Genomic DNA, 27913 nt, shown 5'->3' on the forward strand with positions numbered 1-27913 from the left:
TCACTTCTTTAATGGTCGGATAATGGTCAAAAATTTCTTCAAGGCCCGAGTAGAAATGAGACATTAAAAAGAAATTATTAGAATATTTTTTGTTTAAATTGTTTCGAGAGCAGTGAGGAAGCTGAATAAGTACTTATACGGTGGCAGAGCAAAAGCCTAATTACGTCTTTGAGCGGCTCAGAACTAAACTGACTTTCAGAATCTGAATTCTGGCAAGGGTCAGGTTCGTAGTGTGCATTCTCGGGGCCCTGGGGCAGACTTTTTCTTGGAGGTCCTATCCCTGAAAAGGTTATTATTATGCAAAATAAATGTACATTTTTTGCGGGCCCCCATTCGGGTCGTGGCTCTGGGGCAGTACCCCAGTTTCCCCAGTCTAGTTACCACCCTGGTGAGGGTCATATCGAAGCTGAACTTTTTTTTTCAAGGTCCGGAAATAAGCTGAATCTGAAGCTTCAAGGGTCGAAATACAAATGGAAAAAAACAGCAACAAAATCAGTATCAAAATGTTCGTTTTAGATTGGTTCACAGGATTGAGATTGTTCATCCATTCTCCGCTATCAAAGGTCTATCAGGGGTGGGTAATCTCCGGATTGCAGGTGAAATGCGGCTGCCAAGGGCCGGTTCCATCTGGCCCCAGAAAGGTGTTCCGGTAGAAAAGTATAAATACACGCAGTACGATAAATATATACTTGACATGAACCAAATTTCCTTCACAAAAATACGGGAAATTGGGATCCATACGGGATATCGCTTATTTCTGCCAAAAAAAATTCAATTGCAAAGAAAGTTGTCAATTAACATAAAAAAAATTGTCGAAAGCAAGTAAAGTTGCTAACTATCGATAAAATTGCTGAAAAATCGTGAATGACGGCAAACAGAGGGTTACTGCAAGTCGCAATGGGTAAAAATGTTATTTACCAAATGAACGTAGATGTTTGACAAATATGTGAGGTAAATGTTTTTATATGACTACAATAAAGTCATAATTGTAATAATATAATTTATGTCATGAAAATAATCTTAATTCTTAATTTCAAAAATTTCAGTAAGCCTCTTGAAAGTAAGGGAAGAAAACGGGACGTTTTTTTATTTAAAAAAAAAAAAAGGTGGGGGCGGTCAAAATATTACAGAAATATACTGTAAAATTAAGGTCATCCTACACATCCAGCGAGCGGCAGAAATGCTACATATCTATCCCGCGGACTACAGAGATTGTGTACCCCTGGTGTAGAGGATGAAGCAAAATGCAAGGTGGCAAAATAAAGAGAGAAAGGTACAGACAAAAAGTGGAGCCCGACGTGGAGCCTTCTCTGCTCGGGCTTTTATTGTTTCGACAGATCGAGTCCCAGGTAATATTTACAGTTACCAAAGCAACGAGCCAGAGACGGAGATATAGGGTGTCACTGTGCTGCTGTATGCAGCAGCAGCAGCCCTCACACACATGGCTACCTCACAATAAATCATGTCTCACTGAAAGTATTACCTAGATCTCTAGTGGGGTGGTTGGCAGAGCAGAGTAGCAGCAAATGGCTGTGGATATACTTGGAGAGTGTAGCACGCTACTTACTCCGAACTATTACACGGAAAAAAGGTAATACGGAGAGGTAAAAGCAAAATAAAAACACAGAAAAAAAGAGGTCTACGACGGACAAGATATCCAGTCATCATCGTCCTGAGCTAATAAAGAGACAAGTCGAAAGAGAGAACATCTCGTTAAGTGACTGAAAACGTCACTGCGTCGTTTCTTACTGTTTGCTCAGTGGCCCCCACAGCTAAACATTTTTTTTCCTTTTTGCCCCTTGGTTCATTCGTATATTACCGTATAACCACTGCATGCACAATTGTATACAGGAAAAAAGACAATAATAAATAAGAACCATGACGATTCGAGAGAAATGCGGTTTAATTTGGCGAGACCCTGAGTCACATATCTCAAACGAAAACGCAGTAAACGGAACCAAAAAATGACGCCCGGACGTGAATTTTTTCAAATATTTGAGGCTTATGGCTCCCTTGCAGAGGCATTGAGAAGCTTAAAATAATTCTCCCGAGGCCGTGTGGAAGTTGAATTATTTTTCGAAGTCCACAGAAGCTGAATTGTTTTTTCGAGGGGCTTGAGAAGCTTTGAGAATTCTCTAACGGCCGTATAAAAGAGGAATTATTTCTTCAACGGTCTAAGCGGCTGAAAAAACTCCATAAGACCAATAGAAGGCTTATGGCTGCCTTGCAGAGGCGTATTTACGGGAAGGGGGTTAGTGGGCTTATAGTCCAAGGCGAAAAATTTTAAGAATGGCTGGTCGATAAAATTTGTAGAATTGGAGAACGGCGGCAAAATTTGCATAGCCCAGGCGTGAAAACCATAAATCCGCTTCTGCCTAGAGAACGAGGAGACCAGTTCAGGAGTGACCAAAAGAGTGTAGTGACCTACAGAGCGAGAGATCAGGTCGGTGAGTGAAAGTTTGCAATTACGTGAATACCTAAAAGAATGACCTAGAGAACATTAGCCAACAAAAGTTTTTTTTTGCCGTTTCTGTTCGGATTTGGCGCCCCGTACGGCCGCACGGGTTGCACGGCCGAAGTCCACCTCTATCCCACCTTTCTAATACCAGAGGGGCCGCCATGATTTTTTTTTGAAGGGAAATCAAACTCTTTAACGCATCACCGTCATAATCATTCACTATCATCTAACCCCAAACGTCAATAAAAAAAGGGAGAATAAAAGATGGGGCCCCCACTATATTGAAGGGGAGAGATCAAAAGAAAATGAATATCACGCTGGGAGGGCAAAACATACAATATACACACACACATAAAAAATTTATTTTTAGAAAATAAGTACGCGTTATCGTTGGCCGCAAAATTGAACGTGATACGGGGGGGGGGGGGCGCTCCAGAAGCTTGCTTACCTTGATTCTGTGAAAGTTCATTTCGTTTCTATTTCATTTGTACACAAAGGTATAAAGTGGGGAGATTCAATGGAAGGGAAAAATGCCCCCCCCCCCTCACAAACATGTTTTTTATTGTACATGATATACACATGAAAAGAAGAAATGCATGGTTTTTTTTTACCTGTTTAGGTAAGGATGAAGGAAATAAAATACAAACATGGCGGAAAAGACTGTGTGTGTGTATTACGAGCGGCTTCCATTGATGTGACAGTTTTTGTTCATTTCTTAATTAATGATTCCTCCTGTTTTTTCTTATTTTTGCCTTTCTTAAGAAAACGGAGGAGAGATGATCGGAAATGAGCTGAAGGGACCGGGGGGGGGGGAGGCAAGGGGACCCCAGTCTCTTTTAGAAGTAACTTAGAATGGTTGCTGTTGTTGTGTATGTACGTAAACTCTGCTAAAATATAATTTTTGATGAGACAGACAAAAAGAGAGGGACCTAGTATAAATTTTTTTTCGTTCGTCACGATGATACTCTTTTCCAGGGGTGTCTTGATGAGTTTGGGGGGCTCAAGAATTTCTTTTTTGTCCCTAACAAGGAGAGGAGAGAAGGGGATTCTTCAACGTTTGTCAGTGGGCCACGTGTGGCCCTCGAAGCGTTTTGCACTGGCCTGAAAAGGTCTACATAATTACAGGATTTATAAAAACGCTAAAACAAACTCAATGAAAAAAATTTATTTTAAAATTGGTAAATTTCAAAATTATTTTTAGAGCGGGATTACACTATAATAGTTAAAAACAATATTTTACAAAACTTGGAAAAAAAAACAATCTATGAAAAAGCATATCGGTTTCATTGAACCGAATGTAACCAATAGGCTTGTTGATTATTTATTGGTCGTCTTTCAAAGTGTAATCGCTGCCTTAGAAAACATTTCAGAACCACTGAGGGAAATAATTTCGAAACGAATGCGAAATAATTTCTTTAGAATAAATGAGAAGTAATTTCAGAATTGGAGAAAAACTTTATTTCGCAATTCTGAAAATCGTAATTAAAGAAAATATCCCAGAATTATTGAAAGAAACACAGTTGGTTCCCAACTTCGAGACGCAAATGCGAGCCGATCTCCCCGTTAAAAAGTCTCGCCACATAGAGCAGCGGGCCTACAACGATACAATTATTCAATTCACTCATAGTTAGTAAAAGCGATGGCAGATGGCGGCACAACACTTAACAAGCAACAAACGCTGAAACAAAATTCACGTCAGGCTCACGACACAGCACATTCCAACGTGTACCAATTCGTTAGAGGTTCGGCACAGGAATGTGGACGAGTTGAATGACCCATGAGAAAGGGGAAAAAGAGAAATAAATTTAGATGCGATGAAATATTCATATTTCATGGAAAAATAACTTCAGAACTTATAAAAATCCATATAGTCAATAAAAAATAATTTCAGTACTATTGAAATTCATTTTCTGTATGAAAAAAATGATTTCAGGATCAATGAAATTCATATTCAGTGGGGAAAAAAATTCTAAATTTTAATGAAAATTCACGTGTAAGATTGCATTTGATAAAAAAAAAAATTATTTCAGAATCAATAGAATTCATATTTAATGATAAAACTAATATTGGAATTGATGGAATTCATATGTAATAACATTTCAATTCATATTCAATTTAGAAACAACTTGGCACTCACTTTCTATCGATAAAAATTTGCACTAAATTTTTCTTGTATCAAAAAATCTTCATGAGAATAACTTTTTCGTAAAAAAAACTTCATTCAAATGTACCAATTCTTTCAATTTTTATTATTTTTCCAAGAATTTAAAAATTTATGGGGCACCTTATATTTGAAAGGGAAGCATGAGGTTGAAGGGAGCTGGTCCCACGGGCCACGCGGTCGTAATTTTGTAGACCTGCCCCCGTGATCGCTTATTGTAAACAGGTCGTGGGGGATCATGGACACCAGCTGCGGCAGCCGAACGCCAGCTTAATTAAGCTTGAGAGAGAGAGAGAGAGAGAGAGAGAAGCCATTGTGGGTGCTTTTTGGTGTAATAACCGAGGAGGTTTAAGCTCCCGTTAGGATTGAGGTGGGGTGGGGGGGCTAGATCATCGGGTTCCCGGGTAGGTACGAGCAGTCACTTTTTATATAACTAGAACCTTTTCCTCCTCCGTCTCTCTCAGCATGAGTCTTTTACCTGTGTGAATGGGAGGACGCCTAAACACCTCCTCCATGTTGTGGTAATTACCTCATGAACACCTCGCTCGGTTCAACATTCAATGATGTGGAAGGTTACCCACTCCCCCTTCTGATTTACCTGCGGCGACACCTATTGTGAATCGGAGCTTCAACCTTTTGGACTTGGCTGACTGCCTCCATTGCTTCCCTTATTACCAAAAAAGCGGTATAAATGAAAGGAAAAAAATTATGCAAAAGAATATGGTTGCCTCTCGGTGTCCACAATCAGGATACCCAGATCTTGTCCTTAATTCCTTAGCTCTTTGCTGGTGACCTCCAAAGCCAGGATTTTTCACTCTGTATCGTTCCAATTTTAGTATATGTACTGCCGAAGCGAGTATAAAGTGAAGCCAACAGCACACGCTGTTCCCAGGTGGTCATCCTCCCAAGTACTAACCGCGCCCGATGCTGCTTAACTTCGGTGATCGGACGAGAACCGGTGTTTTCAGCATGGTATGGCCGTTGACAGGATTTTCCGCTGGCACCCTTTAGTAAATTTATAGTGTTAAAAATATTTTAAATAAGTAATATAATTATCCAAGGTGGAGAAATTTCAAGACAGTGGCGTCGGATAACCCCCCTCCCCACATCTTAGAGCTGGGTCCACAGGCTGAGATTCCTGGTGCCCCCAGGTCTAGATTTTTTACGGGCCCTCCCAAATGTTATAGTTGAAAAAAAAAGATTTGTCACGGGCCCACGGATCTTCCTTTTTTTCATACCGAGCACTACTCTTTTCTATCATCATGGACATAATGTGGGGATCACTGTGGTGACCGCTAAAGCTCGAAACCCGTTAATTATACTACCTAGCTTAATAATATTAATAATAAACGTTAATAATATTACCTAGCTAATATGCAGATTAACTGATTTGATACCTAGATAATCTGTAGAATAACTGATTTCTGCGGTACATTATATCATGGGTATCGTCACCACAGTGACGTCTTTCTACAATTTCTTCTGGTGCCAAGCTCTTTATTGCTCAGTGTGAATAAATTAAAAGTGTCTGAAGAACCGTGTAATCCCAGCCTTATAGAAAGCAATTCAAAACCACTGAGGGAAATAATTTCGAAACGAATGCGAAATAATTTCTTTAGAATAAATGAGAAGTAATTTCAGAATCAATAAAGGAATAATTTCAAGATCAATGAGAAATAATTTCAGAATTGGGGGGAAAACTTTATTTCGTTCGCGATTTTCTAAAATTTGTAATTTAAAAAAAATATCCCACAGTTATTTGGAACAAAACTTTTTGTAATAAATGAAAATTTTCATATTCAAAAGAGAAGTCATATTTCATATTCTAGAGGAAAGGAGAGGGCAGCCCCCCCCCCGCCCTCCTCTACTTCCGGCCCTGGATGGCACCTTCATTTCCAACTCAACTCGTTTACGGCAGTAAATTGTAGTGTTGCGATGTGGCTGGATTTGGTGTGTGGTGAAGTAGTACATACATGGTCAACCGATGGGTCCGCAGGCTAATTGTGGCTCTTAGAGTCATCTGATTTGGCTCGCGTCCTCAAATCCAATTTCGCAGAAATGAATCGAGTCATTGTTCATATATATAGCTGTGATTTTCCCACACATTATGAATTGCCACTGCAGAATGGTATTAAAAAAAGATGTGATCCTGGTTTTTCGTTATAAAACTTTCCATATTGCTATGAAAAAATTTGTCGAGAGATCGAAAATCTCCTTCTTTCTCTCCGCGAAACATTTTATTCGATTGTGACCCACGGCCGATCACCAAATCAATCAAGTGACACGTGGCTTATTTCCATATCATTTAACCTATCCGGCGCAGTTCCAGATGACTCAAGTGGCCCGCGAAAGACACTTTCAGACTATTCAGGCAGTCCGTGTAACATTTGCAGATTGCTTAAGCCCCCTACCGTACAGTTCTAGATCACTTGAGTGGCCCGCGGTGCGTTTTCTGACCAGTGCAATGGCCAGTCATCTCCAAAATCTTAAGCACTCTTGATCTAGTATGTAAGGTTTTCCTGGGGTGGGGGTGCTCTAAACTCGGGGATCATCGGTAAGGTATCATCACTTTTGTGTGGCAGTATCCAATCAAGCTAATTGTCGCTTTGCGCAAGTGCAAAACGATCTGCGAGTTTTTCTGGAGATGGAGAAAAATATTTGGAGGGAAATATTTCGACTAAAAGTTCAGCTATTCAAACAAATTCAAATATTATTCTACATAACAATTCTGTTATTGTCTGAAATGTGATTTTCAATGATGACTTTTTCTTCGCCAGATGCCACCAATTTCCATATGGTAAAAGCCGATATCCTCATCGATTAATGATCAAACCGCGGACGTATATTATTTGTCTTTGGTCTATGGCGTAGGCGGAGATAGACTTGAAAGTCTGGGGGGGGGGGGGAAACACGATGACGATGATGTCAATTCATATAATATATATACACATATACATTAGATCAGACGACTCCACCTTTAATGATGGGGGGAAAAGCCCTCATGCGCCCCCCCCCCCACCCCATCTCCACTTATGGTCTCAGACAAGGCTGGATAAATCGCAAAAAAATCTAGGCGCCAGAAAAAATTTTATCCAGAGAAAAAAGTTCAAAATAATGCTTCTTTTGAGTTTTGCAAGGCATAGTGACCTTCTTTCATGTTCGCAGATATGCTGCTATAAATTCTAAACATTTTGTGCTGCTCTCAGCCTTCAATTTAGTAACTACACAAAGAACATTTTAGGCACCACTATAAATTTTTAGTCGCTATGGTGCCCTGGCACCTGGGATTTGCCCTGGTCTATGGGTGATACGACAGACTTTAATGCTCTCATTTAAGTTAATACGGCACACTTACTTTGAGGGTGTTGGTTGAACTCCTCAGAATCATGAAGGGAGTAGCGTATTTTACTTGACGATACAAATGAATCAAGGAATTGAACAGGGAAATAGAGGAATAAAAAAGAAATGTAAACAAAAAGTAAAAATTGCGTTTACTTTGGGGGGGGGGGGGTACAATGTAGTGAAATTTCACGAAATCATGAAATCCCTCTACCGAAAGGAATTTTCAGTATACATCCCTTTTGTTTTCACAACACATCCTTTGTTTTCCAGGCAAACAGCTTAACAGTTCTGTCAAATTCTGATCAAAATAACAAAAATACGGAGAACTGGTCTTAATGGCATCATGTAGTAACTTTATACTAGAACCAGACCACCACACACACCACGTAATCATTCCTCCGAGGATTTCAGGCTCCTTATAGACTATATTGTAGTCGTGGTCAAGTTCTGCAAGTTTTGCAAGTTTGAGACTATAATGTAATTCATATTGCATATATTATATTGCATATATGTTAACTAATCTTTTCTTTTCTTGCAGGCTCTGAACGGCTTTCTCATGATATTAACGTGCGACGGAGAAGTATTTTACACATCACACACAGTGGAAACGTATCTAGGCTTCCATCAGGTAAATATAACACGAAATATTTACCCGACACTCAGACCTTTCAGACATTGCGGGTCAGAAAAAAATTTCATGAAAAGTCCGACAAGTGTTACTGCGGAATCTAGATTCACACAGTGACATCCAAACGGTGGGCCCAACTGTGCCCATGGTTCCTAATCAAATACGGGGGGGGGGGGCTATATTATTTGAGAATCGTACTTATATTTTGAGGATTTTTTTTATTGGATATGAATTTTCATTTGACCATTTTCGTTACTTTCTGCACACGAGGGCAAATTAGATCGTGACCCACAATTTATTGCCGATTCCGAACGACAGAATTTTTTTAATACTCATGAGAGGTTAGTGCGCTAACCCCTCGGTGTGGGGCTCCCAGCGATAGCAATTTTCTGTAGTCATGTCGCCGTTTCTGTTGCACCCCTGGGTCAGGAAAGTTTCTGACAAGGACAAACCGGGTATCGAACTCGTGACACCTCTGAACATCCTTTTTGCACTTTAGGCGAGCATCTTATCGACCTGGGCTACCGCTCCCATGCATTTTCATTTACCTTGAAATATTGTTTCATCAAATATGTTAATTCTGTTCTTATTTTATATTTTATGTCCTAAAACGCTCGTTAATTCTGGAAATTCTTTTCAACAATTCTGAAAGTATTTCTTTCAATGATTCTGATAGTATTTTTCATTAATTAATAAAATAATTTCAATTAATTCTGAAAATATTTTCAATTAATTCTGAAAATATTTTCAATTAATTCTGAAAATATTTTCAATTAATTCTGAAAATATTTTTCATTAATTACGAAAATTCTTTTCGTTAAATCTGGAAATATATTTTTCATTATTGTGAATTTCATGAATTGCAAAATATTTTTTTTCCACACCCATTCTGAAATTATCTGTTTCAACAATTATGAAATTGATTCTCCTTTATTCTGAAGTTAATTTTCTTTTAAATATCTCCTAAAAGTAATTTCGAAATTACTCCTTCCATCAATTCTGGAATACGTTTCTTCATTGAATTTTTTCAGTATTTCTATAAATTCTGCAACTATTGTAAGCCTTTCTTTCGCGGACCACTGCAAGAAGCTTTAGGGACCCCACGTGGCCTACGAGTCATGCGTTGAAGACCATGTACTGTACCCATAACCCATTTGTACTGTATTGAAAGACTACGACAGCGCAGTGACGAATCTTCATGTTGTGTGTCAAGTGAATGTCTTTAGTCTTAAAAGAAGCATTACAAAACCCAAATGCCAACAAGAGTCTTTATTATTATTATTTTTACATTTTCAATTTTTTTTATTGATTTATTTTATTTTTTGTGAAAAAATAATTTATTTCATTCAAAATTTTTTCAACCAAGATGTTGCAGGGTATATTCATCTTCATATACATTTTTTCAGAGTTTTACTGCTAAATTTTATGTACTAAATCACACTTTTCTCGGAGGCACTTTTTCCTGGAAGCCATCTAAAAAACTCCCTGAAAGTTTAATTTTGATTGCTGTCTTCTGATGAAAGCCCCAAAGTTCATATTCACCATACTTCTAACTCAAAACTAACACAATCCTTAGTTGAGGCTTAACTCCCTGAACTCAAAAGAAAACATTTTACAGTGACAAAAAGCAACCCGCATATTTGTGGCACCAGGTGTCTGAAAGGGTTATACGAAACCTAGAGTCTTACCAAACATGGACTACAGACATTCCATAATATGACAGTGATGATTATTGTCGTATAGGACAGGGTCGTCTTAAGAGTATCGTGGACCCCAAGGCCAAATGATTTTTCTGAGACCCTGCCAAGCAAATTCTCGAAAATTTCAATCCGATCTCATTTTTGTGAGAACCTCTGGCCGTGCCCGGGTGATCCCATACTTTAAGACGACACTAGCACAGGAAATACGTAAATGCGTGTATATCATTCTCAGTTAGACAACTCTTTTTCTACAGAATTTGTGGTTTTTGACATCAAATATTATCGTATCTGAACTGATATCAGAACGGAAGTATAGCTTTCTTTCACCTGATGATGGAATAATGTTGTTTCTTGTCTTAAAATGAAATTTTTCATACTTATTTTTGCTTTTTTTCCCCGTACGTACATATTAAAAAAAGCCCAACAAAGTACTGATGAAAAAGTGGGACTCGGGATCGCGTGCGTGTCCTTCCTGACAGTTTTTGTCCCTCGTCCAGCTGCGGACGTCGACGGTGGCCGTTCGGACGACTCTTGACTTACACAAAAAAAATGGTTTCTATGGTAACTAAGAGGGCAATGGCTGTAAACAATCCCTTACTTCTCAGAGGAAATGAAATAAATCCTATTACTGGTAAATGGAGAGAGATATAGAAACTCTATATTCCTTCTTTTTTGGAAAAGTTCTTTTTCCGTGAGGCGACTCTATTAATTTTGAGCTCACTCTTTATAAGCACAATACTCCGCACTACTTTCTTCCTGATTTGTCTTCGGCAAGTTTTTAGAAGTTTCTGATCTCTCCACGATATAAAAGAAATTATACCAGGCAGTAAGAATGAGGGAGAGAGAGATCATGGACTCTCTTTGAATAGAGGTAGGTTAAAACTTAGGTTTGATCAAAATGATATTTTTAAAAGAACCTAGGGCTTCATTCTGTTCAGTTATGCTGTCTGAATAAAGTTGCTCATCTGGAACGATCTCCACAAGATGTACAAGAAATTAGATCACTAACGTATAAGCTGCATGTTTACACCAATCTTTCCACTGCTGGAAGAGATTGAGAAATTAGATCACTAATGATGAGTTGCTCGTCTACATCGATCTTTCCGTGGAGATAAAGAAATTAGATCATTAATTTGTTAGTCATACAAATGCACCTTTTCCTAATAGATCCAAGTTTTGTTGCATACGGCGCTAATCGAATACTATACCGGTTTTTCCGCAGTTAAAAGAAATTAGATCACTTATGAGTGAGCTGCATCGCAAAAAAAACTGGAAGTGCTATCCGAGAGGACATTGTTGCAAATCCCACGACACTGATATTTCTAGTACCGACCAGAGTTCACCAATACGCATCTAAATGCGTGATTTATGCACGAATACTCAATTTTACTCCTCCAAATTTCGTCGAGGAGTGAAAATGCTCCTTCAAATTTTAGGTTTTTTTTTATTTCTCTGTTTTGCATGGAAAAAAAAATACCACTCCTTTTACAAAAATAGCTCTTAAAATTTTGGAGAGGAGTGAAAAAAAAAAAAATTACTCTTTAAAATTATTTTGCTAGAAAACACTGGCACGGACTCATAATTCTTAGAGCTTGGTCCGACGTTAGCTTAAAGAAGAGATTCTCGTTAAGGACGAGTTGTGTGTGGGTCACGGAAGAAGATCCTCACAAGAACTGAGCGGGATTCCAACTCATGAAATGCCATTTTATGAACGATTTTCGTGATTTCTACTGTTGTGACCTGTATAGGAAATTGGGATTAAATTTGGTAAAAAAAATGTTTTTATGAGAACATTAACCACATTTCTTATAATCGAATATATAGGGTGATATTAGAAATCACGTGTGCTGAGACTCGGTTATCGGGATCCTTCCCCTCCTTTAGGTTTTCACGTGAGACTGTGAATGAAAAAGCATCGGAAAAATTGGCGGGAACAGGCGTGGAGAGTCGTGACGTAGGGGGAGGAGACATGTAATGCGTGCACGGCGTTCGAAGTCATTGTCTTCGCGAGCTTTCATGCGTCCAAATGAAAGAAAAGAAACGATTCTCTCTATAACCACACCTACATATGTACGTATGTATCCACAAGAGCTGTCCGCATGAAATGAGACTTGTGTGTATGTCGGACTACGACTTGTATATTCTTTTCTGGAATGAAATTTCCGAAAAGATGCGACAACTTCTTCTTCTTCCTCCTCCTCGCCAGGGCGTTGCCCCTGAACGTTTGAATGGAGAGAGAGACCCCGCGAGGAGAAAAGGGAGTACGTACTTAGCAGTTCCAATTAAAAATGTCAATTGCTATATCGATTTTTAGCCGAACGATTTTTACTTCACTTTTTTTTTGAAGAAGAAAAGCACCGAAAATCAATACCTCGCGAGTACGAAATTGAACAGGTAATCCTGGAAGCTTCTGTGAGCACCGAAACATTCGTCAGAAAATGAAGATCCTTGTTCTACAACATCTCGACCGTCTTGTATATATTTCTTGTTGAAATTTCGCTTAACGAAACACATCAGTGAGCATCCATTGAGCTTATTTACACACGCTGTTCGTGTGCGCAAAATTCATCACTAACAATTCACCGACATGACAATTCACCACTAGGAAAAACCACTGATAATTCATCGATTAAGTGAATGAGCAGAATAGATCATTGATTATTTTCGTCGTACCATTGACATTTTCTGCACACGAAATCTAGTTCACTAACTATCCCCCAAATCTGTACACTAACCTCCTAGAGAGATTATGTATCTAGGCGGTAATGGCTAGTTAGACCGGGACTTTCAATTCAATGCGGATTTCAAACGGATTTTTATATTCACCGGGGGGGGAAGCAGAATACTGAGTCAGTGAGCAAGTGAGTGATTCATCAAGTGAATCATGAGTCGATGAGTGAGCAGGTGAGCAAATGAGTGAGTGAACGGGTGAGTAAATGATCAAGTGAGTGAGTGAGCAGGCGAGTGAGTGAACAGGTGAGTAAATGAGCAAGTGAGTGAGTGAACGGCTTAGTGAATGAGCAGGTGAGTGAGTGAACGGCTGAGTGAATGAGCAAGTGAGTGAGTGAACGGCTTAGTGAATGAGCAGGTGAGTGAGTGAACAGCTGAGTGAATGAGCAGGTAAGTGAACGGCTGAGTGAATGAGTGATCAGGTGAGTAAGTCAACGGCTGATTGAATGAGCAAGTGAGTGAGTGATCAGGTGAGCGAGTGAGTAGGTGAGCAAGTGAGTGAGTGATCAGGTGAGCGAGTGAGTAGGTGAGCAAATGAGTGAGTGAACGGGTGAGTAAATGATCAAGTGAGTGAGTGAGCAGGCGAGTGAGTGAACAGGTGAGTAAATGAGCAAGTGAGTGAGTGAGTGAACGGCTTAGTGAATGAGCAGGTGAGTGAGTGAACGGCTGAGTGAATGAGCAGGTGAGTAAGTGAACGGCTGAGTGAATGAGTGATCAGGTGAGTAAGTCAACGGCTGATTGAATGAGCAAGTGAGTGAGTGATCAGGTGAGCGAGTGAGTAGGTGAGCAAGTGAGTGAGTGATTAGGTGAGCGAGTGAGTAGGTGAGCAAGTGAGTGAGTGATCAGGTGAGCGAGTGAGTAGGTGAGCAAGTGAGTGAGTGATCAGGTGAGCGAGTCACTCCTCAGTGATCGATAGATCATTCAAAGGGTTTCCCAGTGTTTCACCTACTTACTGGTCATTGACTAACTGGTGACGAACTGTTGTCGGTGAATTTTCCAAGCGATGATTTTTCGGTCGGTGAATATTCCTATCGTAAATTGCATGGTGGTTAATGTTGGTTAATTTTCCGTAAATTCACGCTCTTATTCCAATGTATAAAAATTTGCTATGCAAATTGTGTTCAAAACTAAATTTTTAATAAATTTTATACCTTTTCCCGTTCTCTTTGAACATTGGATAGAGCGACATCTGCCACCAAAGTGTCTACGAGCTTGTGCATTCGGAAGACAGGGAGGAGCTTCAGAGGCATCTCATGTGGAATTCACACCTCACTTCAGACCGCAGCGATTGCACCATTCACGAGGCTCTTTCTCCAGGTGACTAGTCATATACTCGTTGAATCGTATTTATGAATTGCGGCCTATGTGCAAATGCACTACGAAATTTCTGTTTGGTAACTTATGTAACAGAGACCATCCCTCTAAAAGCCTCGTCATTCGTGAACGAATGAGGAATATTATCCAAGAGGCTCTTACGTACCACAAATCTTATAAATTTTTCGTATAGGGCCTTTAACGTCTGCTTTGATCAGATCCCTCCCCACAAGTCAAAATTGAGCCCCGTTCATTAGTTCATATAACAAAGATTTTGTGAAAATTATGTTTAAAAAAAACATAATTTTGTTACGTTAAACAATATTTTATTTTTTTGAAACATTCATTGAAAACATGAATAGGTGTCCAAGGCAAAATGTGAGCTAATTCGTAAAAAAGATTCGAAATATAATTTACAGCGCGTGCTTTGTTGCAGTCCTTATAAGAGACGCACAGTGTATGTGTGTCGTATTGTCTGTCTTTATTTTTAATTATATGCGATTGCAATTGAGTGTGCTGTTTATGCAATTAAAAAAATTATAATTATAAATACAGGATGTCCCGTAAATTCTTGAATAGTTTAAAAAATTCATAAAAATTTGAAAATTTGTATATTTTAATGTGGGTTTGCGCAAAATTTATTTTCACGAGGGGAAATTTTTTTTTGGTACAGAAAATTGTTTTCTTCAAATTTTTGTCGATAGAGTATATAGAGGATCCATGTTTTTATGGATAGATAGATAGAACCGCTCACAACCCCGGACTGATGCAAAGCATCTTACTTCCGTTACCTCAAAAGAGGGCGAGTTGTGTCGGAAAAGTTAGCAGAGATTTATAGTGGTGGCTCCCTTGCCCCGTGCTCAAAAGTTTCGAATCACTCGCGTCGTTCTCCCCATGAACACAGCCAACTCGATGCAACATACAAGCCATTTGACTGAAATGGACAGCTTAACCAATTGACTAGAGAGAAAAATTGCACGTGCGCCCAGTGGCACATAAGGGCCGGAGACCACATCCAGGGATTTCGAAAGAAGTGTGGAAAAGACTTGTGGGCAAGAAAGAAGAAGAAGAAGCTGGCATGTTGAAGTGGGAGAGATTTGAGAATGGTCTAAATACACAATATATACCAAATATATACACTGTGACGGGAAACGAAGAAACAAAGCCTCCGTCCAAAGTGCTGGGCAGTTTTGTTTCCCTTCCCTTTTACAGAATATGCGGTATACGGTAGCGAGTCAAAATCGGACGGGACATATGCGGACAACATGGAAATAGGGTCAAAATCGGACAAATTTTGCCGCGCCCTCGATGTTGGCGCTGTATCTCCCATTTGTTTCTCCAACCTTTTAAATGGCGACAAAATGGATACAACAAGAAACCGGGTCAAAATCGGACAAATTTTGCCGAGCCGGCGATGTTGGCGGTTTATCCCTAATTTTTTCACCAAGCTGCTAAGTGGCGATTTTCTTTTTGATGGACATTATAAAGACATGCAGAGAAACTTTTGATGAAATTTGAACAATGAAAGACGTGAGTCGTCTACCAGTCGCCAGAACAAGTTAAAAAAATACCCGTCCTCTTTGAACCAAGGTAGGTAGCGGTATACACACACAGAAAACACACAGAGCCTGTACTGCTCTGTGTTTTTTTATGGATGATTATCGGCAGGTGCCTAAGGGAATTTTATCTTTATATGCTGACGATGTCTTCATGATATGCACAGATAGGAAAGCTTCTCTAAGGCTCTTAGCAACCTCTAGGAGACGATGGAAGAAGTGGAATACTGGAATTTAGTAAATAGGGCCAAATTAAATGTTTCAAAGTGTGTTTTTATGCGGCTGACACATAGATTCCACAAAATTCTTGTTTTAAATGATAAACAAGAAATCCTCAACGATTGACCAAAGCATAGTGACAAAGAGTGCTTAGAAGTATACATAGACACTCGCCTGAATTTCAGCTATGATGTCGAGCAAGAGATAAAAAAACCCTAAATTGCAATGGAAAGTCTCCTTCGTTTTTCTACCCAAAGTCATGTATCGCTAAAGAACAAGAAGATAATGTATGAACAAATTATTAGACCTGTTCTTACATATGGTGCACCGGCTTGGGCTTTCGCTCAGAAAAGCAATATTTACAACGTCCAGAAACATCAAAATTATATTCTCCGGAGATTCACAGGTGCTCCAAATACTTCACACTAACCGACCTGCACGCTGATCTTCAAATTCCATCCATCTACAAATATATAGTGGAAACTGGCCAAAAAATACTTTGAAAAGCAAGAGGCTTCAGAAGTGGATGTTATCAGGTCAGCATCCAACTACCCAGCTGAACAGAAATTAGCACAGATAAGACCAAGGAATATCTTGGTTACAAATTTTAGAAAGGAATTTTAATTGTTAAAACAAGCAAAAAATAATGGTTGATCGTACTGAAGTTATGATGTTGAAAATACCGTGTATTTTTTCATTGATAATGTACCAACAGTTATAGTATAGATATAAATATTACTATAAATAAATTACACCAATTTTTTTGTAAAATGCTGCAAATGATAGCAATGTTAATCACTGCAGATCGATTTTATTTTTAACATTGGTAGAGTGAGAATATTTTATGTAAATATATTTATTCACTAATTATTGTAATATTTGAAAGGTATATGCTATGAACGCTTTGTGAATTATATAACCATTTTTTATATAACCTATCAGCATAGATATTTTTAATCTAATATAATTGTCAGATGTGCAAAGCAAAAGTAACATCAAATGATTCTGATTGTATGTGGGGGGGGGGGGGAGGAAAGGGGTGTATTAATGTTCTGTAAATTCTAATAACAATTTGTAACCTTCCACACACTCTTTTTTCTAACATGTTTGTCAAATGCTCAAAAGTCACATTAAATGGTTCCGATGGCATTTTTGGGGTTTTCACGTATAACACATATCACCTTTCTCTGAATGGAAATAAAAGATGCTTTAGAAACTTATGTTGTCTAAAAGATTGGTAGATTTTGTAATTTGTGGCAAAGTAAATCACTTTAGTGAAATTATATTTAATATTGTAGATATTGAGAATGTTTGCTATGTTCGAGATTTATTTTTGAAAATATGTATGATCTGAGAGAAGTAGTAAAAGATGTTTTAACTTCTGCAAATTGTTGAGAATTTAAATCAATATACTAATATTGTACTGTAGTAGTGAGAATATTTCATGTATAAAGGGTTTTATATAATACTAAAAAAAAATCACCTACGGGGTTGTTTTTAAGTAGCCATTTCGCATTGACTGATCAATAATCTCTACCTAAGTACAGCAACCAAGACGGAGGAGACGAGAGCTCAGTGGTGTCGGTACTTCGCACCAACTAGCAACGGAAAAAACACATTGTTGAAATTAAAGCTTGAAATTCATCCCAGGCGAAGCGGGCACTAAACCTCCATGCCTAAGGTGAAAGATGTTTTTGCTTGTTAGCGAATATGAATAAAAAAATTATCGGGCCTTGGCCAAATGTATCACTGCACTTCTGCAGAAATCAGGCAAGATACCCAGCCCGTAGTGCCTCTGTTTAGTGGACATTGGTTGCATCTGCATTCCATAGTCGGATAGGGGGTGTGATGGATGCAGCCGATTCCTTCAATTTTTATGAATATAATCAACTTTATATTTACGAATTTATGGGACATCCCGTATATACAGCACTTTCTTCATAGTAAGTACATCGACACTTGTGATTTCATCATGTGTTGAACTTTTCTGCACCAAGGATACTCATACGTCAGACGGCAATGTTAATTTTCCTTCAAATTCCTTTTTGAGCAAATTATCATTTTTTCTTCATGAATTTGAAAATTCAATTATATTTCGAGCTGAAAATTTATATGTACGTATATTTTTATGTTATTCCCGTAGAAAATGGTCATCTTCTAGAAAGGAATTTCACTGTGAGGTTTCGGTGTTTATTAGACAACACATCTGGGTTTCTGGTAAGTTGAAGAGAGAAACATTCTAATTAATGAGTGATTTAATTTCATTATTGAATTGATGACTCGACATATTTCATACATGCTCAACCCGTGGGCCAAATATGGCCCTCGGTGTCATCTGATGCGACCTCAAACCCAATTTTGTGAAAATGAAAGAAGCGACCCATTTCTAGATTACTTAAGTGACCCGTGAGGATCCAAGATGCAGTATCATGTCACTTGAGTGACCCGCGGCACGTTTACAAGATTATTCAAGCGGCCCATGGCACATTTCCTGATCACTCAAGCTGCCCTCGGCATATTTCCAGATTCGCAGCATATTTACAGATCACCGTGGCACAGTTCCAGAGCACTTTAACCGACTCGCGGCACAGTTACAGAACACTTTAAACGACTCGCGGCATGTTTACAGATTACTTGAGTACTCGTGAGTACACTTGAGGACTCGCCTGCGATGCTGCTCCAGATCACTTAACTAAGTTGCCTGCGACACGTTTTCAAACCAATGAAGTTGCCCGCACTCTACAAGAGGCCCCAAACGCCGTTGCTGTATTTCATCAATTATATTTGACGATATCTGATTATAGAAATATTTTCATTGTGTAAATTAGTTACTCTTGAACCTGTTTTTGCAGAGGCTAGACATCAGAGGCAGAATCAAAATACTTCACGGACAAAATCACAAGACGGAAGAGCCTCCCTTGGCTCTGTTCGCCGTGTGCACTCCTTTCGGCCCACCGTCGCTGCTGGAGATGCCGCAAAAGGATTCGTTGTTCAAGAGCAAGCACAAACTCGACCTATCCCTGGTCTCCATGGACCAGAGGTGAGTGAATCCACGAGTTCTTTCCCCCCTCTCTCTCATTTAATTTTTACTAAAGGAAAAGAAGCTAATTTCTAAGCCTAAAAACGCTAGTACTCCCGTTACTTCCGTAATCATTCACATTCTAGATCACTGTTTTGTCACATTCACATGCTTACACACTCTTTTGAATAATTCTTTTAAACGATCACTGACCTGATTTCTCGCTTTCTAAGTCACTCTTTTAATCATTCATATGCTTGTACACGCTGTAAATAAATCTTTCGGCCAGTGCTATGCTCGCACACTCCAAGTCACTCTTTCTAGGCCACTCACTGACCTACTACTCCCTCGCTCTCTAGGTAGAGTGGACTATACAAATTTTGACCCCCCTCTCTCTTATACTAATTTTCTTGGTCACTCATTCCTCTAATTTGCCTCCCCTCTAAACTTGCCGCCCTGGCCTATATCCCTCTACCCCCCCCCCCCCGTGCATACGTCACTGGCTATTGAGGCACTGTCTGCCTGTATAATTTTTTTTTTCGTTAATAAGCCATCAACATGACCTAATCCGTCGAGGTAACGGCTTTGTCCGGGATGATTCTCATTATTTTTGGTTTTTTTTCACCCTATATATTCACTATTGAGGGGCTGTACTTCACTACAATTCGCTGCTCCAGGATGTGGAGGCCATGGATAACGAACGAGCTTACATCTCTTTTTGACACAGCCGGGAATCATGGCTGGTTTTATTATCTTTACAGCCAAACCACACATGAGAAAAAATTTTAATGTCGAAGGAAATGAATTTTTCCAGAGGAATGGATCGTCATTCTTTCATTTACAAATATTATTTTGCACTCCAAAGGGACAGCTAGGATTTTCGAGAAAGACATTACATTTAAACCGAAATTCTCACGTGTTTCTCCAGGCTCCATTCCTATAAAGGAATTTGTTTCAATTTTTTTTAAATATTGCCATTCGTTAAAGAAGAGTTTGAAATTATTTGGATATATTCTAGATTTCAATGCACTCACAAATCAATGAGCCTTACAACTGAAATAGGTACATTTTAATAATCCTTTTATTATCTGCAGGATATGATTAATTTTCGGGGAACACTCGACCTTTTTTTTGTAATAAAAGTTCGGTTTTTTCTTCTCTTTTATAGGGGTAAGCAGTTACTAGGCTATGCAGACACGGACCTATCAAGCAAAGGAGGTTACGATCTAGTCCATTTCGATGATCTCGCTTATGTAGCAAGCGCCCATCAAGAACGTGAGTCGATTTCACAGACACTCAAAAATTTTTATTGGTCCAATTAATGCTATCAAATACACACGGTGTAAAGTTTTGCCATTAAACACCCTTTATTTTTTGAACCGTTGGTGATGGAAACACACTTTCAATTAGAAAAAAATTTCCAAATAACTTTCCCATTTTAGATATGTGACTTCTTCTCCCCGAGGCCTGCAGTTTATTAAAACTATCCTACATTCCGAGATGCAATATCTCGGCGAAAATTGCATTTGAAAACGTAAAATTGTTTTTGTTGGGCTCAGGAAAAACGGGGCAACATTTCTTTAATTGAAAATTGGAAAGGTAACGTTCAAAAAGTAATAATAAATAAGCGGTTTTTCAAATTTTACTGTTCCGCGTTATAACTGCCACAGTAAAAATCACTAAACTCTCTGTAAACTGCCACACCTTCTTTCCCCAATTTTGTGCATCTCTCTTATAGCGCTTTCCCCTCAACTCCAACTCCGAGAATAACAATCTGAGGAAGAGGACACTCCATCTTTTTCTATTATTTATACCGCACACATATTGCTATACTACTCCATCATCATCATCTTTCTGTTATCAAACTTTAAACAAAATTCTGACTCCGCCCACTGGCAGTTGATCTGACAGGTTTGGGTGGAAGGGGAAAAAAAATGTTAGCAAAGAAAGCTTGCCTACAAGAATCTCTGGGCTCGACATTGCTGAAATAAGAGTTTTATGGAGGCGAGGTATCTCGCAATTGCCGCTGAAAGGGTTGAAATGAATGACACATCAAACTTGTCTATCACGTTGCTTAGATATATTTTTCTAATTGAAAGTATGTTTTTATCGCGTTATCACTAATAGTTCAAAACACTTCAGTGTAGTACAGTTCTCATCATACTCTATCTTCAGTGTATTACACTGAAGTGAGAGTATTTCAACGTAGCAGTTACTGGTTATGTATTAATGTATGTAATGTAATTTATGGGAATCATATTGTAGCTAAAATGATAAAAATGTAAGTAGATAAAGCACATTCATCTTTTCTGATAAGAATGAGTTTTTGATTCGTTTTCACTGATTTAATTGTTTTCTCAGTATTGAAGACGGGGGCGTCTGGCCTCATAGCTTACCGATTATTGACCAAAGATGGAAAATTCCAATGGCTCCAAACAAGCGCAAGATTGGTGTACAAGAACAGCAAACCAGATTTCATCCTCTGCACCCACAGGCCACTCATGTACGTTCTCTCTCTCTCTCTTCATCCTCATTCGGGATTTTTGAATTACAACTCAACTGATACGTTTTTTTCTCGCATCTCAAGCGCATAATTTCGTTTATATCAAACGATGTAAAGGTGTTTCAATGCAAAAATTAATCCTAGTTGTTATACTTTCTGTCCACAGGGAGGAAGAAGGGCGTGACCTTCTGGGCAAAAGGACGATGGATTTCAAAGTTACGTACCTCGATTCTGGATTGGCCAGCATGAACGATCGCAGCAGCATTATGTCGGATAGTGACTTTATAACGAGGTGTCAAAGAAACAGGCGATACAAGTCACAAATCCGAGATTTGTTGTCAGCGTCGTGCCGGAAGAGGAAGGTCCCAGGTACCGATCCGTATATCGAGGAGACCACCTATAACAACATGTATCCATACACAACTCCTGAAAATATAAACGGGCTTTCACCTTACGTGGCGACTGCCATGCCCCAGAATATATTCACGGCAGCCATTGACAATTCCAGGTAAGACTCTCTTCCACAGATGATAATTCAATTGAATCATGGGCGGAGATACGGGGAAAGTCCCCCCCCCCCCTCCAGCAATAATCACCGTGCCCCCAGACTTCCAAGTCTATCTCCGTGTATGAATTGAATAATGATGATCATTTACTTGTTGCATGTAGAGAGGCCGGGACTGGAACTAGGAGGGGGGGGGGGAAGGGATTGAAAATTTTAGGAAACAGCAAAATACCGTTATAAAATCATCGAATTTTGTAGTTGTTTGTGTGGGCTATCCCCGGAGACCTGCAACATGATACTTACATAGCAAGAAGATTCAAGCATGTACCATCTTACTTCAAAATATCGAAGATAGGTGGCTGCACCAGCAATAACATGAAACAAGCGTAAAGTCTGACAACATAAATACGTTAGGGGCATGCATATATGTGCACCAGGGGCGGATCTAGAACTCGCGTCGGGAGAGGTGATTTTACAAATAGCTAAAAAAATTAGTATCAGCATGGGGTGGTTCTCGTATTTTCCTTGACAGTCCCGGTTTCGGTTTTTTTTCCTCCATCCCAACTTTTCTTGAAAAATGTCCCAGGTTTCCTCGTTTTTTAGCGAAGTTTCCTTGAATTTGTTGTTGGAGTATTGTCCTATAGAAGTTCTGAGAATTTCATGAATTACCGCATTTCGCTTGGGAAGGGATGATCAGTTCGATCGCACGATATACACTGACACATATTGTATACCTACGCTGAGTTGGCCTCTGGCTACGTCATGAAACGTCACGATGGGCGATTCCATTTATCTTTCTTTAAATAGGTCGCAGGGAAAAGGAGCAGGTTGGTATTTTCCGTTGGCGTCTTTTGTGCTATTTTAATGAGTTTTTTTCCCCTCCTTTGAAAATTAACCCTCCCTTCGAGCGTCAAAGTCAGAGGCCAACTCAGTATGGGCATACAATACACACACATCCAGGTAGTACTTTGTCACTCACGTAACTTCACGTAACTTGCACACTGCTTTGGTTACATACTTGTACACTGATATCACAGTAAATATTTTTTAATATCCTATTTTATATTCCATAGATGGCAACAGGAGGGAACTTATGTCGTTTATGTACGTAATATGCGAGAAACTGCGTTGAACTAGGGTTACCAGAGATTTCAAAGCAGACATGAGGACGCATACATACGCCTCTTCAACTATGTCCCTTACATATGTTTACAACAAATGGCACCACTACACCAACACTGAAGAACAATTGTTTTCTAAAGTTTCAACAATATTTTTAACGGAGGGTATTAATTAATTAATTTATTTCTAATTATCAGGCATTGAATGAATTATTTATTTCTGAATTGAAGAAAGAAGAGATTGTCTGGACACTTTGATAAATTAGTGCCGTCTTAACGCATGGGCATGGCCTGGCGTCACCGGCCGTCTCGGGTGCATAGAGGCATTCCACGTTAATGGAATCAGGTGCTATGAAAAATAGCAGATGTCGCTTGGCCAAATGTCTCATTTTTCAAAGCGGAAATTTAAGCAATTGACAAGGACGACATAATTTTGGGACCCTCCAATTAGGGCTTTGCCTGGAGGCTCCCCTTCAGAGGCAGTTTTATGGTTTTGCCAACTGCGGACTCAAATTTTGCTGCATTTACTCATCCAGTATAGTTTTCTTGACAGCACTCATATTAACCTCTGGTCTACAGCTCGCTTAGGCCTTCCTTGTAAATATGCATGTGTATGAAAGTCACTCTTTTGGTCTTATGCTTTCACACCCTCTAGGTCAGTGTTTCCGTCCCTCGCTTACCAAGTCACTCTTTTGGTCACTCTCATGCTTGCGCACTGTTTTAGTCATTGTCATAACAACCAAAGTCATTATAACCGAGTTTGGCTATTATGTATGATGTATCACGGGCATAGAAAACAACATCTCTCTCTCTCTAACTGTCGCCACTTGGGGCGGCCTTTGCTGTAGTTGAAGGAAGCTTCAGTGTCTCCATTCAACACATTCCTTTTAAAGAAAGGAAAGTTGTGTCTCTGCTGTATAGATAGAGCACTTACCCAGTACGCAAAAGGACCTGAATTCGATTACTGGAGGAGTCAACTAATAACTCTTCCTAAGGTATCGACATAACGACCATAAATAGCCCATAGGGCAATTAAGGCATACGAGTTTCTTTCAATAGGTACCATTCAACTCGTAAAGTAAAAACATTTAGAGGCAATTTTCTTAAGCTTTTTTTTCTTTCCCCTATTCAGGTTCCTGTCGGCCGAGAACTTCCTCCATTATCGTCACCTGGGCAGCTACTACCCGGACTACGCTCACCATCCAGCGGCTCAGTACACGAGCAACGGATTCCTGGACATGACGTCAGCTGCCGCCAGAACAACGTACATCCCGACTGCGTATCCGGATACCAGCCAGTTGGCTAAGGAGGAGAAATACTACCCCTGCCAACTCGAGTCGACGAAGTTCAACGGCGACGCACAACAGAGACTAGTACAGCAAGTAGGAGTCGCTAACACGAAGCCTTCGTGCTGCGAATCCTACGTGACAGTGAGTTCCGATTCCAGCGCTTCGTTGAGAGGTTGCCTCATGAGCGCTACCAGCGCGGGGATCCAACCCCTGTTGACGACGTTGGACAGAGACCCGAAACTGGGTGAGCTCGGTTGCCACAATCTGAGCTTCACTTTGCCTCCGGTTAGTTCCGAGTGCTTAAACGTGATCAAACCAAAGACTTCACCGCTGCCCACTCACCTCAGGGAATCGCCCCATCAACACCACGTGCCGAAAGACGTCAAAGGTCCCACTACCGCGTCGGACTATGTTTCGGCTTTTTCCAACGACACCAGGCAGAGCGTACTAATGTGGGGTAACTCCTTGAGCAGACCGACCGCAGGTCATCCAATGACCGGCACCATATTCGACAGCAAACTGTGCAAATACAGCGGACATTTGGACATGGGAGAAAAATCTCCGCCTTTAGAACCGCTCGGCAGTGGTGTCAGCTCCATATGCAAGTGGAGCAGCAACGCGACCACTCCGAAATCTTCATCTCCCCACAATAGTACCAGTCCAGCTAGTGGGAAAATTGCACCGGCGGTCAATTACAATGCTACGACCACTTACCATCCGGACATATCTCACGAGGTTTGCTCAAAATACTCACATTTCCTTTAAATAATTTTTTTCTAACAATTAACAAATTTTAAATCAAGATATTTATTATCGCTATGGCGCCCCACATTAAAGAGGCTGAATACAGCCCAGAGATGCGGGATAAATCATATTTCTTTTGCTCTTTCACCATCATAAATCTGCTATACAGTGGCTCGGCTCCAGGATAAGAAAGTCTTGGCCCATGATAATTGCTTCTGGGGAAGCCTACCAGCTTCCGAGCCAGACCCGGCTGCTTTTTTTACCCACCCTTCAAACCAATAAGACCGACTGATATTAAAAAAATAGGATCTGGAAAATTCGCCCCCGACGTCTCGCTTCAGACGTTTCGTCCGTAGCACAACTCGCCTCTGGACGTTTCGTCACCGACATTTGGCTCCCCGACGTTTCGCCTGTGATATTTCGCTGGGCCAAGCGGCCAAATGCATATGAGTGTGTGTGTGACCGTATGAATGACCAAGTGAGTGTATGAGAGAACGAGTGAGTCTCTCATACAGCTCAGTCCGTAACTCATTACTCACTCAATCACATAATCACTCACCCACCCACTCACTTGGTCGTATGCATACGGGCACTTGATACCGCGAAATATCAGGGGCGAAACGTCAGGGGGCCAAACGTCGGTGTGGAGGCGAAATGTCAGGGGGGGGGGGGCCCGAACGTCGGTGTGGAGGCGAAACGGCCAGAGGCCATAAGATTAAGGTTATATCTATGCCAGAGGCGAATTGTGCTAAGGGCGAAACGTCCTGTGGACGAAATGTCTGAGGCGAAACGTCCGGGCGAATTTTCCGGACAATATTTTCTAGTATCAATGGGTGTTATGGCTTGAAGGGTGAGAGAGCAGCCGGGTCTGGCGACTCGGAAATGAAAGGCGGTGAAACGTCCGGGTACGAAACGTCGGGGGAAAAGTTTCCGTAAAATTAAAAAATAATTGTAATTATTTTTTGAAGAACGAGAGTCTGAGAATTTCTCGATTTCACTTCATAAGCATTAAGATTCGAGATGTTTCATCTTTGATTGAATCAAAATTTGCATTTGACATTCAAATTTTTTTTACTCGAATTCGACATAGTTCTAAAGAGAATTTCTTAAATTTCTATTAATATACAGGCCATCCTACAGGAACAGTGGAATTTGTAAGGGATGTTGTGTATAGGGATTGTTGCAATAAGAATACTGCCAAAAACAATATCTACATACATAAGAGGGGGAAGGCGTACGGAGGCTCTAGTCCTGAGACTCAACTTTATAACTTAAATTTTCATTCCATAAAACTTACTGGGAAACAACAATATAAAGATCTCACTAAAATTCCTTATGGGTAGAGCGGGGGGGGGGGGTGCAGCAGAGTCAAAATCCTGGGCGTGGGGAGGGGAACTGTTCACTTTGTTGACCAAGTCATAAACCTGGCTCAGTGCAGGCCCGAAACTAAGGGAACGTGGGGAGTGGGTCTGGTGCCCTGGGTGCCGAGCCAGGAAGGAAGCTAAGTTTACTCCTTTTCCTTTAAAAATTCGGGAAAGGCTGCTCAAATTGGCACTGCCCCGAGTGAGAGAGTATTTTCCCGTTTTTTGTTGAGGCCTTTGCAGGACCCCTTACCCAATAGTCAGATAATATGGAAATGCGGAACGATTCCATACAATATGTCGCCCCACCCAACACATCGCCCTGACAAATGTCGCATTATCTGCCGAGCATTGTTGGCAGCCCCATCAAGTACTGATTGTTCAAATACAGTACAAATATCCAGCACAATATGTGGAGTACCCGTATTTTCCTGCATATAATAAGCTAAAAAAATCGTCTGTATTTGTCATACGCAATATTGCGTATTATCTGCAGCCTTTTCCCGTGAAAAGTTGAAATAAAAATATTTTTTAAAATTTGCGAAAAAAAACATACTTTGATTCATAGATGGCATACAGAAAAAAAGCGATTGTTTTTTCCCAAAATTGAGAACAATCCCTTCCACTGCCTGTTCCTCAAAAGTAGGGGCCCTGCGCAAATATGAATTTTTGAAGCCCCCTTATTGTACACAGTGACCTGTAAGTCCTAATTCGGCTTTTATCTCATTAACCGTTCGTCGTAGAGGTTTAGTTCCAGTTTAAAAAATTCTCAAAATGTGTTCAGAAATCACGCTGTACGCGTTTTAAGAGTGGAAATACAATGTGTCACAAAATGACAAAATCTAAATTTTTATACGGTCCCCCCCCCCCATCCCGTCCTCACTTCAAAATAGAAAATTGTTGCCCTGTCTCTTCTGACACACATACTAAAAGAATTCCATATTTTTAACTGCAATTCAAAAATCGGATAAAAGTTGGGAAAGTACAGCATAGATGAGGGGAAAAGAGCGGCTAGTTTATATCGTTCTTTTTCTTTTTCCGATTCTCAAATTCAAATATCTCAGCAAATATTGGACTGGAAACATGGAACTTTTTTTGTTGGCGTCAGAAAAGACAGAGCAACAACTTTATAATTGGAAATTAGAGGATGAGGGCGGGACCATATAAATATTTAGATTTTTTTTTTATTTCGAATAACTGCATTTTCAAACTCAGAACTCGCACAGAGTGATTTCATTTCGCATTGCAAAAATATTTTAAATT

At 39.9% G+C, this 27913-nt stretch overlaps 1 protein-coding gene and 1 non-coding gene across 3 annotated transcripts in view; one reads left to right on the top strand and one right to left on the bottom strand.

Moving 5' to 3' along the window:
* The window catches only part of LOC149064486 (uncharacterized), a 110169-nt gene that overhangs the window by 74538 nt on the left and 7718 nt on the right, over positions 1-27913 (top strand). For both annotated transcript variants that reach the window (XM_089254983.1, XM_089254982.1), the window contains exons 4-11: positions 8500-8589; positions 14201-14336; positions 18252-18325; positions 18961-19148; positions 20296-20402; positions 21489-21630; positions 21797-22138; positions 24389-25280. In XM_089254983.1, coding sequence (XP_089111109.1) covers positions 8500-8589; positions 14201-14336; positions 18252-18325; positions 18961-19148; positions 20296-20402; positions 21489-21630; positions 21797-22138; positions 24389-25280 — 1971 coding nt within the window. The remainder of the gene's footprint in view (positions 1-8499; positions 8590-14200; positions 14337-18251; positions 18326-18960; positions 19149-20295; positions 20403-21488; positions 21631-21796; positions 22139-24388; positions 25281-27913) is intronic.
* Positions 5487-5605, bottom strand: LOC149064487 (5S ribosomal RNA). The gene has a single exon (XR_016195933.1). It is a non-coding gene; the product is annotated as a 5S ribosomal RNA (ribosomal RNA).

Source organism: Pholcus phalangioides, unplaced genomic scaffold, assembly GCF_987345545.1.
Source record: "Pholcus phalangioides strain wild (caught in Gottingen) unplaced genomic scaffold, Ppha-v1.0 ptg000042l_1, whole genome shotgun sequence".
Classification (NCBI taxonomy): Eukaryota; Metazoa; Arthropoda; class Arachnida; order Araneae; family Pholcidae; genus Pholcus; species Pholcus phalangioides.